This window comes from Mustela putorius, unplaced genomic scaffold (assembly GCF_011764305.1).
Source record: "Mustela putorius furo isolate JIRA1106 unplaced genomic scaffold, ASM1176430v1.1 tig00000695_pilon_pilon_pilon, whole genome shotgun sequence".
Classification (NCBI taxonomy): Eukaryota; Metazoa; Chordata; class Mammalia; order Carnivora; family Mustelidae; genus Mustela; species Mustela putorius.
The window spans coordinates 4,858,130-4,877,198 of record NW_025421447.1 but is presented as its reverse complement, the minus strand read 5'-3'; the positions used below and the strand labels follow the sequence as shown (position 1 = coordinate 4,877,198).

General features: G+C 57.7%; 3 protein-coding genes across 5 annotated transcripts in view; 2 read left to right on the top strand and 1 right to left on the bottom strand.

Annotated features, from left to right (window-relative positions):
- ANKFY1 (ankyrin repeat and FYVE domain containing 1) overlaps window positions 1-3,998 on the top strand; it is a 74,588-nt gene extending 70,590 nt beyond the window's left edge. For both annotated transcript variants that reach the window (XM_045083154.1, XM_045083155.1), the window contains one exon: window positions 309-3,998. In XM_045083154.1, coding sequence (XP_044939089.1) covers window positions 309-441 — 133 coding nt within the window. In that variant the 3' untranslated portion in view covers window positions 442-3,998. The remainder of the gene's footprint in view (window positions 1-308) is intronic.
- LOC101673790 (neuferricin) lies at window positions 3,937-15,357 on the bottom strand. Its single transcript, XM_004760544.2, has 4 exons — window positions 15,045-15,357; window positions 10,920-11,060; window positions 8,280-8,466; window positions 3,937-6,918 (listed from the first exon to the last, which is right to left on the bottom strand). Exons 1-4 carry the CDS (start codon window positions 15,295-15,297, stop codon window positions 6,702-6,704), a joined length of 798 nt encoding a protein of 265 aa, XP_004760601.2. The 5' UTR covers window positions 15,298-15,357; the 3' UTR covers window positions 3,937-6,701.
- Window positions 15,358-15,653: 296 nt separating this feature from the next.
- Window positions 15,654-19,069, top strand: part of ZZEF1 (zinc finger ZZ-type and EF-hand domain containing 1) — a 100,565-nt gene continuing 97,149 nt past the window's right edge. For both annotated transcript variants that reach the window (XM_013060284.2, XM_045083153.1), the window contains exon 1: window positions 15,654-16,222. In XM_013060284.2, the coding sequence (XP_012915738.2) occupies window positions 15,869-16,222 (354 nt within the window). In that variant the 5' untranslated portion in view covers window positions 15,654-15,868. The remainder of the gene's footprint in view (window positions 16,223-19,069) is intronic.

Below are 19,069 nucleotides of genomic sequence, written 5' to 3'. Positions count from 1 at the left end.
CTTCCAGAGGGGGCGGTGGCTCTCCTGTCCCTCCCTGCTTCTGCCTTTCTCCGCAAGAAGCCATGGACCTGCCAGGGCCCTGCACTGGCGACGCCACCGTGGCCGGTGCATGCAGGAGGGGGAGGGGCTCGGCTGCGCCGGGAGCCGAGGGGCCGGGCCTGTGAGGACGAGCCCGACGTTGGGCTGTGCCGAGCGGCTCTTGGTCTTTGACGAGCCTTCCTCGCCGGTGCTGTAACGCGTGTGCGGGGCTGGCGGTGCCGCCGCGGCCGCTGGAGGCCCCCTCACACCCCCTTGCTTTGCTTCCACAGCCGCCACTGTGGACGCCTTCTTTGCCATAAATGCTCGACCAAGGAGATTCCTATTATAAAGTTTGATCTGAACAAGCCCGTGAGGGTTTGCAACATTTGCTTTGATGTACTGACTCTGGGGGGGGTCTCTTAGGGATCCCCCAGGCCACATCCCGGTCACCTCGCCGGCAGCTGCTCTGTTCAAGAGCCTGACCCACCCAGAGCAGGGGCTGGCCGTCCCGTCTTGCTGCGGAACAGACTGAACGATGAAGGACCCTGGGGGTGATTGACCCCATTACAAGGATTCCATTGGGTTGTCCGTGTGTCCGACTATGATCGAGGTCACTGGACGACTTGGTGGACCAAGCTGTGTCGTCTCAGCACCACCTGTGACAAGAGTTGGACCCCATTCTGCTTGCAACATACTGGGACACTCGGAAAACCCCTCCCCTCCCGGTAGCTTAGTGTCCGTGTGGAGCAATCCCGTGATCTTCCTGCACCAGCAGCCGGGCGGGCGGGACCCCGCGGTGGGGCGGCTGGTGGCTGGCCGCCCCATGCGCGCTGCCTTTGCTCTGGGTAAGTGGCAGCACAGTGTTTCCTCAAAGATTATAGGATCCTCTTGCCCCAAGGCTTGTTTTTTAAACCTAAGCTGATGTTTTTAGTGAGCTGCCCCTTTAAAAAAAAGGTGAAATTTTCTAAACAGGGTTCAGAGATGAGAGCTGAAAAATCGTGGCCTTAACAACTGAAAGCTTTACCTGGGTTCAGGAGCGCAGCGTCTGGTTCTCTCGTCTGGCTGCGTGCCATGCGTGGAGGCCTCGCTCTGCCATCGGGGCACCTGGTGGAGACGCACTGTGTGCTGCACGTGGTGTAGAGCCACGCTCCGGGGAGTTCGATGTCCGCACCTGTACTCGGAGCCCGCCTTGCACATGCACGCACTAGTGACTCTGACGATTGGCCCTGATGGGGCCACGGTGCGCACGGGGCTGCTGGGCCCAGCGGTGGGGTGTTGGGGGGGGATTGTGTGGCCTCTGGCTGGCAGGCACAGGGGCCCACGGTTCCCAGCAGCCTGCAAGCGGGTGCAAGCAGGTTTGGAACACGCTGGCTCATCCGTGGAATGAGGCCCCCGAGCTTTGGGGGCCTTCATCGCTGCTAGTGCGTGTTGCTAACCCTGTGGCGCTGAAAAGCCAGTTTTTAAAAAATGCACATTTAGAGAAACTTCTACCATTGCTTTAAAGAAAGAAATTCTGAGATGAGCACGTGTGCCCATGAATTACTCTCAGAGCTTAGCAGTGTCAGTCGTAACGCCGACTTTTCAGACTGTGAGCAACCACTACGTTGTTTTTGCGCTAATGAAGTGTGGGTGTACGTGTAAAGGGACTAAATATCTCAGCAACAGCCTGCTTTTCTTGCTTTGTTTTTTGGACGGTGGTCTGTCGTCTCTGTTGCTGTAGATTTATACAGTCTGTTGCCTAAATGTGTGTATAAAACAAGCTGATAAGCCGGAGTGCTACTTTTTAATACTTCTGTCATTTATGAGATATATATGCTTTCTATGTTAACATGAGCTTGTGCACAATGTTTAAAACAATCAGAAGAATCCTCTGGTCCTCTAAAGTCTGTGACACATTTCCTGTACAACTTCTGCAGAAGAACAACTCTTCTTGACAGACACTTGCCCACGTGAGGCCCGTGGTCAGCAGAGCAGGACCACGAGGAAGTAGGGCTTCGTGAGGTAGCCCGGTTCTTTAGCTGGAAAATAAGATAATTGTGCTTCAGATGTGAATCCAGGCAGTGGGTGCTTTTATGCTCGCTCTTTCCACATCAGGGTGGAGAGCGGAGGATGGGAAGCCCATCAGGGATCGGGCTGACGTCCCGCTCCTGCCCTGCTGTTACCAGTTTTAGTCGCTGTCTTGCCTCTCATTGCACTTAAGTGCTCAAGTCCTGTCTAAAATACGCTGAGGCCAGCTCCTCTTCGTTCCGGTCCGGGGATGGCAGAGTGCTGGGCGGCCCCGGAGTGGGCAAGCGTTTTGGGAGTTCCGCATGGCTTCGCTGTGTCCTTGTCTGTGCAGGGGGACCATGGGGTGCTCGCTGGGCTGCACATGGCAGGTTCCGTGGCAGCTGCCCGTGGGGCTCCCGCGTCCCTGCCCTTGTTGGCACTGGCCATGCTCTACAACTGCAGGGCTGTCCCCATGTCACTTCGGCCCGTAGCCCAGCTGCTAGTGGCAGCATCTCACTCGCAGTCCTTGAGAGAGCTGCCGGCTGCCCCGAGGTCCGTGTGCGCGTCCGCGTGCTGCATTGCATCAGCTCTGCCGGCCTTCTGCCTGGCACCAGGCCCACTGCACAGGGACCTCTGCCTCGGCCCACGTGTGCGCCCGTGGCCTCACTTAACTGGCTGCAACCCCCAGCGCAGGAACTGGCCTCCCAACTTAAGTGCCTACACTTGGGACTTTCCGGTTCTGGTGATCTGGGGCGGTGTCTGGGCGGACGATGGGGCAGAACGAGTGCTGCGCCTGGGGTCTGCGGCCTGCGCGGTGTCCCCCAGCCACACACGCTCCGGCAGTGGGGTCCCTAGGCCCGCTGGCCCTCTACCTCAGCCCCAAGTCACTGTGGCCATGCCTGCGTGGAGGCCAGTGGCCCAGCGGGTCAGCCACTGCTCCGCACGCGCCCCCGCCTGGCCCGCTGCCTGGGACTGCACTGGCCTGGTCCTTAGGCACAAAGTGGGGGGCACACCTCAGGAGGGGCTGCGTGAGGCTTAGACCCGAGGGGTGCACTGGGCGCCCAGACCACAGTGGTACCATGCAGGGCAGTGGGACACGGTCCTGACAGGCACCGAAGGTCTTCTGGGACTGGGACTGCTCCCCTCATGCAGGCCTCTCCGTGGGGGCAGGGCCTGGGAAGCCACGTTGTCATCGTCATTTAATGCAGCAATCGCGAGGAGCCAGTGCTTGACCAGATGCAAACTGAACACTAAAGCAGCCCCCAAAATCGTCACACAGCCTTAAAGACGTTCTCCGGAAGATCGCCGCCCGCGTGTGCTCCCTTCGGTGGCACAAACCCCGCGCTGACCTGTTGCACTCAGCAGACAGGCTTTGTAGCGGGGAGACCTGACTTGGCATGCGCTGGGCTTTGTGGCTGGTCCTCCTGTGGCAGAGGCATCTGGCTGGCTGTTGCCATGACAGCTGTGCGATGGGAGGGAAGGGGGGTTACAGGGCAAGAGCAGGAGGTACGCATTCAGGGGGATCCCTTGGGCTTCCTGCCACGCAGGGCGGTGCTCTGTGCAGGATGGTGGCCTTGGAAGGCGCTGATTGGTGGCGTTCCTTGGAGTCCGTGTCATGGAATGTATTTTTCAGATACTGATATCTGCATTTTCTGTAACCATTCCTTACAATAAAATGAGGTAAAATTGTGCATTTAAAGTGGAAACTTCAGGAGCGCCTGGGTGGCTCAGTGAGTTAAGCCGCTGCCTTTGGCTCAGGTCATGATCTCAGGGTCCTGGGATCGGGCCCTGCATCGGGCTCTCTGCTCAGCGGGGAGCCTGCTCCCTCCTCTCTCTCTGCCAGCCTACCTACTTGTGATCTCTCTCTGTCAAATAAATAAAATCTTTAAAGTGGAAACTTCAAAAAAAAAAAGTGGAAACTTCAGCAAGACATTTGTAGTCACTTTTTAATGCAGAAATACCAATAAGCATTAAAAACGAATTTTGACTCCTGACATGTGAACCCACTTCTTGAGTAGCTCACCCTTTAGGAAAGTTGGAATTTCCAGGACTTTTCAGAAACACATTGGTGGCCATGGCCCCAAAGTAGCTGTGCTAGGCGTGAGCGACCAGCCACCTGGACGTGCCTGTCAGCCTGGGCAGCCACGCTTCCACTCCGACCCCTCCTGCGGTCCCGGCCCCAGGCAGGGTTCTGCCGGCCCTGCTCTAGCGGGCCGATTCCGAGAACACTGGGGAAGTTCGGGGACTTGCAGACCAGAGCTGAGGGGCTCACGGAGCCCCTAAACGGATCCTGCGACTCTCGCCGCTTCCCTGGGCCTCACGCGTGCTGGGCTGACACATTCTCTCTCCTGGTCTTCCATCTGACAGCCTGTCCCCCTGGGGTTCAGACCCGTTGTGGAGATGGAGCTCATTCTCTGCTGGCTTTTCTCATGGCTGACAGGCACAGTTAAGCGCCTCCAGGGGACGAGCCCGCGTAACCCTCACAGCCGCCCTGGAGGGGAAGGTTAGTCGGAAGGTGTGTGAACCCACGAGAACTGGGCCGGCATAGGTCCTGGAGCTGCCTAGCCAGGGGAGAGCGCTGGCTCTCCGTTCCACTGTTCCTGATGCACTGATAGTACTGGCAAGTTCCCTGACCTCTGGGCCTTTACTGCCTGCATCTGTGGAGTGGAAGTGGTGACCACAGTCCTTCTTGGCTCACAGTCCCCCCGAAGGAGGTCATCAGAAATCGGTGGTGTGCCCTCCTCTGATGCAAGGACACACGGTCCCCTCCACTGGGAGCTGACGGAGGCTCTGGTGGGGGTGAGGGTTTGCTTCATCTTGCTCTGAGAGGCACAATGGGTTTTGGGACAGACAGGGTCCAGCTTGTGTGTGGGGCCTTCCAGGTCCCAGAGCTAAACAAGTCGGGGGTGGACAGTGGTCTGGAATGGTTCCCTCCGGGGGGGGGGGCAACCCTGCCCCAGAGGGCGGGATGTAGACGTGGGGGAACCGCTCAGCTCTGCTGCGGCTGCCCCAGGAAGCAAGAGCTTCATCGCAGCAAGCCCGAGCCCGCAGCTGCACAGGAGGAGCGCTTCAAGGTTGAGTCCCTGGCGGTGGCGAAGAGGAAGTGAGCCGCCTGCAGCTGGGGCAGCAGGTGCCTGGGGCCCTCCGTGGCTGCACTCGGCTGGGATGACGGCGGGGTTTGTTTGTTTTGGAAGAGTCTGCACTTCTCTGGGCCAGCCCCCACACTGGCCCTTGTTCCCTCCCTGAGGATGGCCTCTGGGGCTCTAGCGGGTCTCCCGCTGCCCACTGTACCCTCCACGAGGTGATCCGCCCCTGGCCCCCACCCCCCCATGGCACCCAGGTGCCTGCAGGGACGGAGCGGCATGGAAGGACACACATAGCACTGAGACGGGGCAAGAACCTGGAACACGAGGCCCTGCTCCACTGCTCGGTGCTGCCCATCTGTGCACTTACCCCTGGCTGTGTACCGGGGATTCAGGACACCAGGCTGGGGAGCCCTCGGTCCTTGTGCAGGGAGAGTTGCTGCACAACTCAGGATGTCATCTCAGAGCAAGACTGCCATAGACACAAAACCCAGCTGGCAGGCCAGGGTGCACAGATGGTGGGAGGTCACTGAAGGTGTGTGTGGGGGGACGCCCCAGCCGTCCAGGGTGACTGCTCTCAGCAGTGCAGAGAGCAGTGTGGGAGGCAAGACACGGACGCTCGCTGCATCTAGGTAAGAAAGGACAGCTGGGAGCTGGGGAGGCTCCTGGGGTCGTCACGTGGTGTGACAAGGGGTATACGGCCACGGAGACATCACCAGGAGACCAAATTCTAGAAACGTGGGGTCAGGGGGTGCGCTCATGGGCCCAGAGGGCATCTGGGGGAGGAAAGGGATCAGGCAAGAGCCAAGGGAGGGTTTCTCGGAGGTCCTCAAGCATGGCCAGCCCGGGAGGGCATGGCCGAGGGGTGAGGAAGGCAGAATCCAGCCTGCCATTCCAGGGCGGGGGCTGAGAGCACATGCTAGAGCTCATAGGTTCAGCGGTGGCCGGAGGTGCATCAGAGTTGGAGAAGCGTTTCCTTTGGGAGGGAAGCAAGCGTTTGGCGCATGGCGGGTGGGGGGAGCGCGGCAAGGTAGGAGGGGTTGGGGGTGCAGGCAGGTCCCTAGGAAGAAGCTCCTCGGGTCAGCTGCTCGGCATAGGGGTGATGGCCGGCCCTGGAGGGGAGTGGCAGTGCGGCGCTGAAGCCACTTTCTTGTCAAAAAGCAGGCTTCCCCCACCTAATTCTGAATGTTTGGAGAAAGATCATCATTGCTTCAGACCCACTCGGGGGTGTCCGGATCCGCCTGCCCCGTTTTGCCCACGTCTCCAACTAGACGTGGCTCGGCTCAGGGTGGAGGCAAGGTTGGGGCTCGGATTAGCCGGGGGGACCCGGGGCTTCTCTGGACACGTCTGCCCGTCTCTGAGGTGCAGGGGAGTGATGCTGTCCCTCCTTGGCCGGTGCCCCTGGGGCCCTGACTGGGGGGGCCTGGCAGGCCCTATAGTTTTGAGTGGGTCAGATCTGGGCGCACGCCTGTCCGAGGGCTCGGAAGGACGGTGAGTGGGTCACAAGCTGACCGAGACTGGGCAGGTTGGAGCGCTCTGGCCTCAGCCACGGGAGTGTCAGTGTCCAGACCCAGGCAGGGTTCTCTGTGTCTCCCCACCATCCAGGGCACCGGCTCATGGCAGGAAGGAGCAGCTGCTGGCCAGGGGTGGGCAGCCCGTGTACTCGCCCAAGCCGGGGTGGTCCAAGTCCCCACGGTTTGTGTACGCAGGGAGGCCAGGTGCCTGGCCGCTGGGGGGTCCGGTGGTTCTCACGCACACACAGTGGGGCTCCTTGGCTCCTGGCTTGTACAGCTTCCGGGGGACCCCGACCCAGCCTCTGCTCACACCTCCACTGAGGACAGAACAAAGATGACGGCTTAGCAGAAGGAACTCGTGAGTCTCTGGGGGTGGTGAGCGGGGGAGGTCACCTGGCATTTTCCCAAGGCGGGGGTCTACGGTGTGCGTCCCCTGACCTTCCGTCTCTCCTGACGTCTTCCAGTGTCCCCTGCCGTGCGCAGAGTCTGCCAGCCTGTCCCGGCGCTCCCAGGCCCTGCCCTGTGCCTTCTCAGGCCCCACACTGCTAACACCGGGGGAAGGCTCACCCCCGCTGGCCTGTGAGCGGCACCCTAGTGCCTCTCGCCCTCCCTCCCTCCCCCTCCCTCCACACCCAGTCCCTGTCTGAACTCCGGCCTCCTTTGTCGCGCGTCCGCTTCCGCAGGGAGGTAAGACAACAGACGGGGCTAAGGCAGAGGGACAGGGTGGGCTCACTGGGACAGGGACGGCAGTGACGCCAGAGGGGGCCACCGAGCCTGGCAGACAGGCCCTCGGGTGGGCAGGCCAGGTTCCTTGAGCCCCTTTGTGGAGAGCAGGCCCCGTCTCTTCAGAACCGGAGAGAAACTTTCCTCCCGACCCTTCGGGCCTGCTCCCTGAGCTAGAGTGGAGAAAGCAGGACGGATCCAGGGCCTGGCCTGGGGAGAGCCGGCAGCTCCGGCTGTTGGTTCTTATCGCGCAAGGGACCCACCTCCAGGAGAGCAAGGGGGCTCCGCATGGATGTGCACAGCTCACACCTCAGGGAGGCGCTCCCGGCCCCTCTCGGGGAGCGCTGGGCTCGCACTTGAGGCCCTTCAAGCTTGCTGTGTGGGCCAGGGGGCCGGGGCCCTTCTTCTGCACCAAAGTTAAGGGGCCCAAAGGGCTTGATGATTCGGGCAGAAAACACTGGTTACTCCTTCAGCTCCCCAACAAGCCTGGACTAATCCCTGGGGCATCTGCCCTAACTGAGCTCCACCCGCAGATCTCTGCGGGAAAGGGCTTCTCGGAGACACTCGGCAGTTGCCGTGTTTCCAGAACATGGCTCGGGGCATCGAGCCAAGGCCAGCTCTGCCTCCTTGTCCCCTTGTGCCACAGGCAGCCCCGATCTGTGTGGACCGGGAGTGACAGAGGCCTTGGATGGGTCACCAGGCCAAAGTGAGCTGCTCTACTTGGACCTTCTCATCCCCAGGCCGGGTCTCTGGGCAGTTCAAGCAAACCACACACACACCCGGGTTCCCCCCCAACCTCTCCTGGTTGTCAGGGACCCCAGAAGCCTTAGACACCGAGGCACTGTTAAGACCCGCTCCCCAGAGCACCTGTGCTCTGGAAGAGCCCACCTGGGTGGGCAGCTGGGCTATGGCATCACCGAGCCGGATAGGACAAGCCGCACAGATGCCTGCATACCTCTCAGGGGAGCACCAGAGCCGGCCACCCCTCCTGGAGCTCCACTCGGCGTTGCACGGTGGGAACGTCTGCTTCTCCTCCAGCGCCCGCCGGCTCGCCTCTGTGCCTCGGGAGATCATGGCCTCCACGTGGCTCAGTGCGGGGGTGGGGAGGCCATCCTCTCCATAGAACTTTCCTGTCACCCTTCCTGTAGGGATGGGAGAGCCGAGGTCAGGGTCACGGAGGGAGGGACACAGCACCTCACCCCCATGGTGAGGCCCAAGCTCCCAGGGTTTCGGGCTCCAGACTGAGAACCCTCGATGTCTGACAAGACCCTGCAGAGGTGGGCCTCCAGGTGCAGGCTCCCCCACATGGGGGCCGCCAACCCTTCCCATGTGCAGATGGCGCTTTCCCCGGGGGGCAGAGCCGCACGTGACTCCTTCCTCAGTGCTCCACGGTGCTGGAAGCACGCGAGACATGTTGCATTGACACACAAGGGACCGGCTCCTTGCGTCCAGGGCTCTGCTCACCCACCGTCCACTCCGGCAGGCCTCTCTGGGGTCTGCTCTAAAGGGGCCACAAAGCACCCCCACAACACTACTCAGTCCGTTTTACTTACACACAGCCCTATCTGGAATTGTGTGGCCGGTTTACTTGTTCACGAGTCTATTCCCCACCCCCAGCAAGGCCCCAGCGTTCAAAATAGCCCAGTGCAGAGCACTCGTGTTCCACACTTGTTAAGCCACACAGGGGGGATCAGGGCGCTAGCCCCAGCCTGTAGCCCGAATCGGTCTAGCAGAAACCTCCTCCCCGGAGGATCTGTATGTGCCTGGCGACAAAACGGTCATGCTAGGTTTTAGCCATGAGACCCACAGAGAGGCAGGAGTCCTAGAGGCAACAGAGAAAGAGCTGGAGAAAACATGTCCTGAGAACGGGGTCAACCACTGGCAAGGGCTCCCAACCAACACCGTATCCAGAACACAGAGACTCATCTGCCTCCCATGTGCCTGAGGCTGGGTTCCGGCTGCCGAGTAGCCCTCCTGTCCTCACCATCGTGTGCGCGGGTAGTAAGCCCCCTCCCCCGACGGGGCTCTTCCAGGCCCGTGCAATCCTGCCCCCACCTGCCTCCTGCAGAACGAGCCCACAACTGTAGGACCCGCACTCGGCTCCTCCCGGGTCCGGTCCCCATCGATCATCCATGGCAGGCATTCAAGTGCACGCCGACCCCGGTCCACAGCCCTCCCCTGACCACCTGCCTGCACGCATGCTAACCCTGACCAACCACGGCAGAGCTCCCCAAACGCCAGGAAGACATGCCTGGTCGGGCCGCCTGTGCCCACTCTCAGGGCTGTATTCTTATTCTCTGTGTTAGGAGTCCCTTTCCTTATTAACCTGGCAGTATTTCAAGCAACCTCCCGGGGAAAAGGGAGAAGCCAGCCTCCTGGAGGTCCCCAGAGTGCCCAGTCCCTCCAGTGCGCACGTGGCTGTGGCTCCAGAAATGACCTGGGACAGTCGGCTGGGAACACAGAAGGGGGTGTGCAGGCCGGGAGGACAGGAGCCAACCGAGTGTGTGCGCTGGGGGACTGGACACACAGAGGACCGTGGAGGTTCTGGGCAGCTGGATGTGGAGGGAGCAGAGTAGCTGTACCAAGGCCAAGGTTCTCAGAAATGGAACCCAGGTGGTCAAGACACAGCAGCCGTCAGAGGCATTAGGGGCAGAGGAAGAGCATGTCCCACTGAGACGGCGGGGCTGGTGAGGGGCACTGACGATGCCCCGGCAGTCAGCCGCGCCCACCTGGGCTCCAGAGAGGAAGAGGACCCGACAGCCTGATCTTAGGTGTTGGCAAAGCACTCCAGTGTTTAGACTCTACCATGTCTTTAGGACACTGTGAGGTGTCTGTTTGGAACGTGACCCTGTCCCTGCTCACTCCTTGCTGGTGACCACGTAGTGCTGGGCACAACTGGCTCAACGAATGTTTGGGAGGCCGCTCCTTCAGAATGGACACAGACTTAAGGCTGGGCTCCTGACAGGGCTAAATAAAACAGTGTTTATCAAAACCACCCACAAATGTAGGCTTCGAGCCTTCCTGACTGGGTGCGGAAGCCCGATGCCTGGGACCCAGCCAGGCTCCTGGAGCTGCTTGTCTGAGATGCTGCAGGCAACCCCTGGCCTGGGTGCCACAGAGGCCAAAGCAAACAGCCGGGCCATCTTCTCCCAAAATCACGAGGGAGGGAAACAAGTGTCCCGGACACTGCCTAGTGTAGACTCACGGCCACACTAACAACCAGAGTTTAAGGGGAAAATGCCATGGGTATTGTGTGGGTTTTAAACCTTGGTCCAATCTCCAAAGAACTCTAAGTCTTTTAAAAAACTGCAAAACCGGGCACCTGGGTGGCTCAGTCATTCGTTGAACATCTTCCTTTGTCTCAGGTCATGATCCCAAGGTCCTGGGATCGAGCCCGTATCAGGCTCCCTGCTCCACGGGAGCCTGCTTCCTCCTCTCCTACTCCCCTGCTTGTGTTCCCTCTCTGGCTGTGTCTCTCTGTCAAATAAATACAATCCTTAAAAAACAAAAACAAAAACAAAAACAAAAACAAAAACAAAAACACCTGTGGGACAACTGAATGGAATCTATGGAAATGACCCGTGGGATTACCTACCAACGAATTTGTAATTCTTCTCGTAGAATGAAAGCCAATTTTGAAGGGTCAGCACCTCCGAAAACGACAAGTCAGCTACGTCGTCCACCAGGCCCGCTTCGGAGTAGTCCCCAGTCACAAACGCCCTGGATGCGTCTCGGCCTGCAGGTGACAGGTTTCCAAACAGATGACCCTGTTGGTCACAGGCACCATACCAACTCAAGAGCCCATTTTCTGAGAAACATGTGGGAGCCCGTACTCCCAATCTCCAAAAACAGCTACCCCCCTTGCTGGCGCAGATGCTCCTGGATCTGCAACATGCTGTGGTGCTTACCCCCGGCGTCGTGGCCACTCAGCAGTGCTTGGCACAGCTGATCATGCCCGCTTCCACGACACAACGCTCCTGGCCTCCCCCTCCCTCGTGGGCATGTCTTCTACAGCTTTCGGGCTCGATTCTTGCCCACCTCCCCTGCTCTAACTGTGCCCCCCCCCAACAACAATCTCCTGTTCCAAAACCACCTCTAGGCCTGCGGTCGCCAGGTTGGTATCTTTGGCTCAGACTTCTGAGCTCCAGAGTGGTATGTCCCATCATCTATTCAACATCACCTAGATGTTCCACAAACGGGATGTTCACCCTCCACTAATCAGCACCCCAACCCCAGGAAACCTGCATGTCTCTTAGAATTTCATAGCTCAGGAACTATCAACCAGATACTCAGTTCAGAAATGCAGTCTGCGACAGGGACACCTCCTTTAGCCCTCAGATCCCAGCAGTCCCCGAGTCCTTCAGGTTCCTAAGTAGCCACATCAGTCTGCCTTTCCGCATCTGCCACGAAGCAGGCCCAGCCCGCCACTGTCCCTCATCCAAACTACTACAGTAAACCCTAGTGGCTCTCCGTACGCTCTCTCCATACAACGTGGAGATTGGTATTTTAAACATAAACTGATGTCATTCTCTTGCTGAAAAATCCTCAGTGCCTTCCTCTGGCGCTGGAATGATGTCCAGATCCCTCAGCGGGCTACTCAGGGCCCTACAGCACTGGCCAGCAGCCTTGCCTTGCCATGTCAAGGGGGAGAGTGTCACCTGAAAAATGTCTATGTGCTATCTGGTGTGCCTTGAGCTTCCCTACTGAGCTGAAACCCAGGGTCACTTGATAGAATGGAGCGCTGAGTCCAATCAGAAGTTCCAAATTGTTCCCATTTCAAAATGTCTGAGCATCTCAATATTTCCTATAGAAATGGGGCCCTTGAAACACTACGCAGCAAGGAGAACTCTTATAATGATGGTGTCTAGAGCCAACAATGATGACAGCCATTTACGGCCAATAGCCAAGAGCTAATACTGGCTTTGTGACTCAGCAAGCACTGGACAGATGGGTGTGTGGCCAGTGGCGGCACAGGGCTTATAGTGAGGTCCTGCCAAGGTCAGATCAGACCTGATCTGAATGATCACAGCAGAAATGCTAGCCAATTCTTTTGGGCTGGAAAAAAAAAATGTATCTAAAATCTGTATTTTCATTAACAATATGTATTTTTTACAGTTAGGAAAATCTTTTATGTGCTTACTCAGATTTACATATCTGATAAAAAAGATATTCCCTGACAGCTGGATAAATGGGTCAGTGATAATATTAACCACACGCTGTGCTCCTCTTCCTCTCCCTCCTCCACTCTTACGTTAGTGCCTCCCGTAACAGAAGTATTTCTTCCTCGTAACACCTGTCACAAAAATACTTCATTGGCTGTTGATGTCATAACTATGCACAGTCGGCCTTTTCTACTGGTCTGCAAGTTTTATCACGGCAGAGCACACACCGACACAGGACTGATTCCCCGGTATCCGGCGGTGCTTCCTCTTTAGTAATTGTCAGTGAGGACCGGCTGAATGAAACCCATGCACTGACAGCCAGTCTTCAGTATGTCCATTCTCACTAATTACTTTCAATAATTCAAATGGGCAAAGAATAGTGTTTCCAACCAATGGTGCTTGGAGAACTGGGCAGCGACATGCAGAGAATGAAAACAGACCCCCACCTCACAACATATATAAAATTAACTCAAACAGATTAATGACATGAATGTATGAGCTCAACCGGTAAAACCCTTATTAGAAAACACAAGTGTAAATGTGTGTGCCCTTTGGTTCGGTGACAGTTTCTTAGCTAGGACACCAAAAACACAAGCTAACAAAGAAAAAAAATAAACTCGACCAAAATTTTAAAATTTTGTGCATTAAAGCACACTATAAAGAAAGGGAAAAGATAACCTACAGCAGGGAAGAAAATATTCACAAACCAGGGATCTGGTCAAGGTCAGTATCCAGAGTATATAAAGAACTCTCACAGCTCAATAATAAAAAGACAACCCAGCGAAAAAGTGGAAAAGGATTTGAACAGATATCTCTTCAAGGAAGACACACAGATGGTCAACAAGCACATCAAAAGATGCTCCAGGTCACAGCTATAAGGGAAATGCAAGTAATCAAAACCACAATGGGCTACTACACCAAACCCATTAAATGATATAATCGAAGACAGTTTGGCAAGAATGTGGAGACACTGAAACTCTACTACACTGATGGTGGGAGTACAGCCACATTAGGTAATAATTCGGCAGTGTCTCAAAAAGTGAAACCCAAGAGTTGCTACATGAAAACTGAAAACAGGCGTCCAAACAGAAATGTGCACACATGTTCACAGCAGAGTTTTCGTAGCAGGCGAAAAATGGAAATAGCTCAGATGTCCAGCAAATGGTGATGAAATATACAAAACGTGGCATACGCACGCATACAATGGAACATGACCTGGCAATAAAGCGGAACGCAGGACCGACCGGTGACTATACAGCCCCGATGAACTTTGCAAACGCCGCTAAGCGCAGGAAGCCAGACATGCGTGTGATTCTCCAAACAGGCAGATCATCACAACAGAGGGAAGCAGACAGTGGTTGCCAGGGGCTGGGGGTCGGGGCAGGGGTCAGAGGGAGTGGACAGTGACTGGTGATGGATACAGGGTTTCTTTCAGGGGTGACAGAAACTCGTGGAATTAGATGGGGCTGATGTTTGCACAACCTTCTGACTACATGGAGACGTCCAGAATTATATGCTTTAAAAGGGTGGGTTCTACGTTGTGTGAATTACACCTTAACAGACCATGATCCAGACACCGGCAGCTGGAATGCACCTCTCTGCCTCCCTGCTGGGCTGTGCGGGTGGTGGGAGCATGGTCATCTGGACCCTTAGCACCTGGCCAAAGACGGGTGGTGGTGGGGTCAGGACGTGGATGTTGAGTGAATGACGGGCACAGACAAACTTGGCAGACACTAGAGCGTGGCGCAAAGAGCAGTGACCCCGGGAATGAAAGGGCTCCCGCTCCCGCTTGTGCACCCTGCCACACAGCTGCAACTGGCCCTGACGGGGAGCGAGCCCTGACCCCAGGCCCAGCTCCCAGCTAGATCAGTGTGCCCTGGGGTCAGTTCCTTCCTTGCTGGGCCGTATGAGGAGCCTGGCAGCATGGGCTGACCCGAATTCCTTCTCTGTCCAAATTCTCCCTGGAGCCAGGTGGTGCCTCGTATTTAGGGGACAGAGGCAGCGTCCCAACACCAACCCCCACCCCGGCTGGTGGTCCTGGTCCAGAGCTTATCAGCGAATCAGGTCGGACGCCCGCGGCGGGAGGACACGGACAGGAGACCTTCCACCGACCAGCGCTCCGGGCCTGCCACGCGCGCAGCTTCCCGGATCTGAGCGCCTGCAGGGGCGACCAGCCCCTCTCTGGCTCGGGCCTCAGCATCTCCAGCGGACACGAGAGCGTCCGTCTTAAAGCAAGGGCGAGTCCCACCCAGGGCACCGGTTTTTGGGGAGACCTGGGGAGCGCTAAAGGAAGGTGACTTGGGACAGGCACATCCTCGAGAGACGACTGGGGTCGGGAGCAGGCTTCGGAGGACGGGGACGCGGCGTCCTTCCCGGCGGCGCCCGAGCCCCGCGGGGCGGCCCCAGCGGCAGGCGGGGAGGCCCGTCTCTCCAGCCGACGTCGCGGAGGGCGCTCGGGAAAAGCAGGGTGGGGCGAGGCGCGCCGGGCTGGCGAGACCCCGGAGGGCCCGAGGCGCGGAGCGGGGCCCCTCTCAGCCCGAGGGCCGGCCCGCTGGTACCTGCGAAGCCGCTATAGTGGGCCCCAGGCTCGTAATGCCTCCGGCCGGAGGACACATCGTAGACGCGGCCCAGCAACGCCAGGTAGAGGCCCGGGTCCCCGGGGCCGCCGCGGTAGCGGGCCAGCTCCTCGGGGACGAAGAGGCGAAGGCCAGCGCGGCCGCTCCACCAGCCCAGCCACCGGGCCGCCGCGGCCGCGGCCGCCGCGGCCGCGGCCAGGCCTAGCAGGAGCCCACGCCCGCCGCGCCGCAGCATTCGCACGGCAGACGGCCTCCGCGCCACCACTGCCAAGACAGCGGCGACGCAGGCGTGACGTTCCCGGCCGACGTCACCGGCGCGACGGCGTCGCGCCCCCGTCTGCGCCCCCCAGGGGACAAGGGGGGACTGAAGGGACACCTGCTTAGAAGAAAGACCACTCTCCGGGTCCATTCCCTGGCTTCGATTTTTTTCAGCGTAGGGAGTGAACGTGGAGAGACACCGAGTCTGCGACCGGCGAAGGCCCGGTCACGCCGGTTCCCGCCCCCAACAAAGATGGCGGCACAGGGGGCGGTCAGATGACGTAGACGTTAGGACCGACTGGCCCTCTGGGAACTCGGGGTCCCACCCGCCGCCGCAGCCCTCCTCCCTCGCTGTCTTATGGCATTTGCCTGAGTCGGCCTGACGGCGCCTTTGCGACGCCAGTCCTCGCTTGACGGAGAGGAAGCCGGAAGTCGCCGCCGCCGTCGTCCCCTCCCCGTCCCCGCCCGCCGGGTGCAGCCGGAGGTTGACAGGTCGAGGCGGGGAGGCGGCGGCGGCGGCACAGCCGGACGCCCGACACGGAGACTCCATGGGGAACGCTCCGAGTCACAGCAGTGAAGACGAAGGGGCTGCCGCCGGGGGCGAGGGCTGGGGCCCGCACCAGAGCTGGGCGGCCGACTCGGGCACGGTCGCCGGCTCGGGCCCCGCGGCTCCGGCGCTGCCGCCCGCCGCTGCGCTGCTGGAGCCGGCTCGACTGCGAGAGGCGGCGGCGGCGCTGCGGCCCGCTCCGCCCTGCGAGTCTCTGGTGTCCAGGCACCACGGCGCGCTGCTGCGCTGGCTGGAGGAGCGGCTGGGCCGCGGCGAGGAGTCCGTCACCCTGGAGCAGTTCCGGGAGCTGCTGGAGGCTCGCGGCGCCGGCTGCTCGGGCGAGCAGTTCGAGGAGGTGAGGACCGGCCGGCGACGGCGGGGCGGGGGCGGGGCGGTGTCTCTCGACGGGCGGGGCGGAACCCCGCGAGGTGCGCGGGCTCTGAGGACTGGAGCTTGCGGTGCTCGCGTCCTCTACTCCGGCGGACACGGCTGCGAGTCTCTACCCTCTCCTGGGGGTGCGGAAAGCCTAGACGGGGCCGTCCTTGGTTTGAGGAACTCGACAAGCCCTGGAGTCTTCGCAGGTCGTTGCAGTGCCGACGTTTGTGCTGCTGCCCCACGCGGCCCCGGCGGCCCGCGGGATCTTCCTTGTCGGGCTCCGGGGCGGAGGCCTAGGGATCGAGGGAGTGGCGGTGGAAGCCACTGTGTAGTACCGGCGGGAGGATTGTCCAGAGCGCCCTCTGAATCGGGCGTGGGCGCCCAGCGAGCGTGGGAGCAGGACAACCGGGCCTGGAGAGCTCGCCTTCTGAAACCCATTCTCACTACCCCGACACTACCATTTCCAAAGTACACACTTGTTTCTGGGTAGTCCAGGAGCCGTGTTTTAGACTCATGGAAACCTCCGTGTAACCTGAAGCTGACGGGCAGGTGTCACCCGTCCTGCTAGGACTTGTAATGACCGAGGTTTGGGCACAGTCATTAGCATCATCTCTGTTGCATCATGAGCAGCAAATTGATATGGAAACAAAATATTCTTTTCTCAGAAGGGATGTTAGGAATTATGTGTACCTTTCATTTTACAGTGAAAAGAGAACTGCTCCAGGGTCTCCCACTGACTCGTTGGCCCCCCAAGCCCTAGCACTCTGCTCTCTTGGTTTGTTTGCTTCTTTGTCTTAGGTCCCACCGCCTCCTTCTTGGGAACCCATTTCTTTAACTCCACAGTGTTACAGCAGATAGATGCTTAATTTGTGGGAGTGAGTAAGCCACGTAGAGTCTTCAGCGTCCGTGAAGGGTGCACTGAAGGTGCTTGTAATGCCATTAGAAAGTGATGTGCGCTTTACAAACAGAGGCTTTTAAAATATTTTAAGAATGTTTTTTGCATATAAATAGGGTTTGTATGTTTCTTATATTTTCTTTAAAAAGATACCGGTAAGACATCCCAGTTCTTGAAAATGGGGTCATACTCGTTAGTGAAGGGTCTCCATATGTATTTTTTCTTAATTCCAAGAGTCCGTGTAATACTTTTGTCTCTAGCTCTACATGTATTGAGAGAAAATGAAGTTGTGCTGGGAAGAGCTGTGTAGATCTGTTGAAGGAGTTGGCACGTTTCAGAATTGTCCAGAAGGCAATGGTGGGAACAGTATTTACATTGGAAATGTCTGACAGAAATAGAGCTACAAGCAGAGTTGACAGGAGTCCCATAATGTAAGGCCAGGAGTCCGTTTTAACAGTGTTTTATTTATTCACTTACAGAGAGAGGGAGAGTGAGAGAGCACAAGCAGAGCGGAGGGGCAGAGGGAGAAGCAGACTCCCCTCCGAGCAGGGAGACCTATGCAGGGCTCAATCCTGGGACCCTGAGATCATGATCTGAGCCAGAGTCAGACGCTTAACCCACTGTGCCACCCAAGCACCCAAGGCCAAGAAGTCCTTAAGGTGTGGTCCAGAAATCATGCGGGGTCTATGATATTGTTCATTGAGCAAATATTTGTTGGGCACACACTGATTACCGGGCACTTGGATGACAGCGGACAAAGCAGAGTCTTACTCTTAAATGGTGTGTCGTACTGAAGGGGACTCACGCGAACCCAGCAGTTATAGGCGTAGTGAGTATCAGCCAAAGGAAGGTGTAAGGAAAAATATAACAAGAGTATTTAACCTCACCTAGGAAGTCAAGGGAGACTTACCTGGAAAGTCGCATTTCAGCTCAGATCCAAAGAGTGATAGATAACATGGGAGGAGCAGAGGGTTAGCAGGGAGAGAAAATTTCACGCACATGTCCAAGTCCAGAGAGCAGAGAATTTGGAAGAAAGGTGTGATGTATTAGGCTTAGACAAAACTGCTGCAAGGGACAGAAAGGTCAGTGCATCAGTGGTTTAAATGGTAAACAAGCTTGGGGTGCCTGCCTTCAGCTCGGGTCGTGATCCCAGAATCCTGGGATGCAGTCCCACATCGGGCTCCCTGCTCAGCGGAGGAGCCTCCTTCTCTCTCTCCCGTTCCCCCTGCTTGTGTTCCCTCTCTCACTATTTCTCTCTGTCAAATAAATAAAATTTAAAAAAATAGTAAACCAGGGGCACCTGGGTGGCTCAGTGGGTTAATAATAAAGCCTCTGCCTTCGGCTCAGGTCATGATCCCAGGGTCCTGGGATCGAGCCCCGCATCGGGCTCTCTGCTCCGTGGAGAGCCTGCATCCTCCTCTCTCTCTCTCTGCCTGCCTCTCTGCCTGCTTGTGATCTCTGTCTGTCAAATAAAAAAAAAAAATAGTAAACCAGCTTCTGGGTGCCTGGGGGGCTCAGTTGGTTAAGCGACTGCCTTCAGCTCGGGTCATGATCCCAGTGTCCTGCTTCTCCCTCTCAGTGTGCCTGCCTCTTCGCCTGCCTATGCTCTCTTTGTCAGGTAAATCAATAAGATCTTCAGAAGAAATAGTAAACAGCTTCTTATGAAAAAGTCCAGGTGGGCGGTCCAGGTTTGACGTGGCCTTCATTCGTTCCCCTGCGGACCTGGCTCCATCGTTCTTGTGCTGTCCTCCTCCACTGGCGCTTTCCACCGAGTGACTGGAATGATTCCTTCAGCTGTCGCTTTGTGCATTACAGCCTCAGGAGAAGGAAATGGGAGGGGAGGGCCACACTGCCTTTCTTTCTTTCTTTTTTTTTTTTTTTTAAGATTTTATTTATTTGACACAGAGAGAGAGATCACAAGCAGGCAGAGAG

What these genes read in the sequence shown, in the direction of transcription:
- LOC101673790 (XM_004760544.2), bottom strand. Translation starts at nt 15,297, where the DNA reads ATGCTGCGGCGCGGCGGGCGTGGGCTCCTGCTAGGCCTGGCCGCGGCC. An exon ending in CCACTATAGCGGCTTCGCAG is followed by an intron (nt 11,061 to 15,044) that starts GTACCAGCGGGC and finishes TGTCACCTGCAG; the next exon opens with GCCGAGACGCATCCAGGGCG. An exon ending in CTCTGGTGCTCCCCTGAGAG is followed by an intron (nt 6,919 to 8,279) that starts GTATGCAGGCAT and finishes TTCTGTCCTCAG; the next exon opens with TGGAGGTGTGAGCAGAGGCT.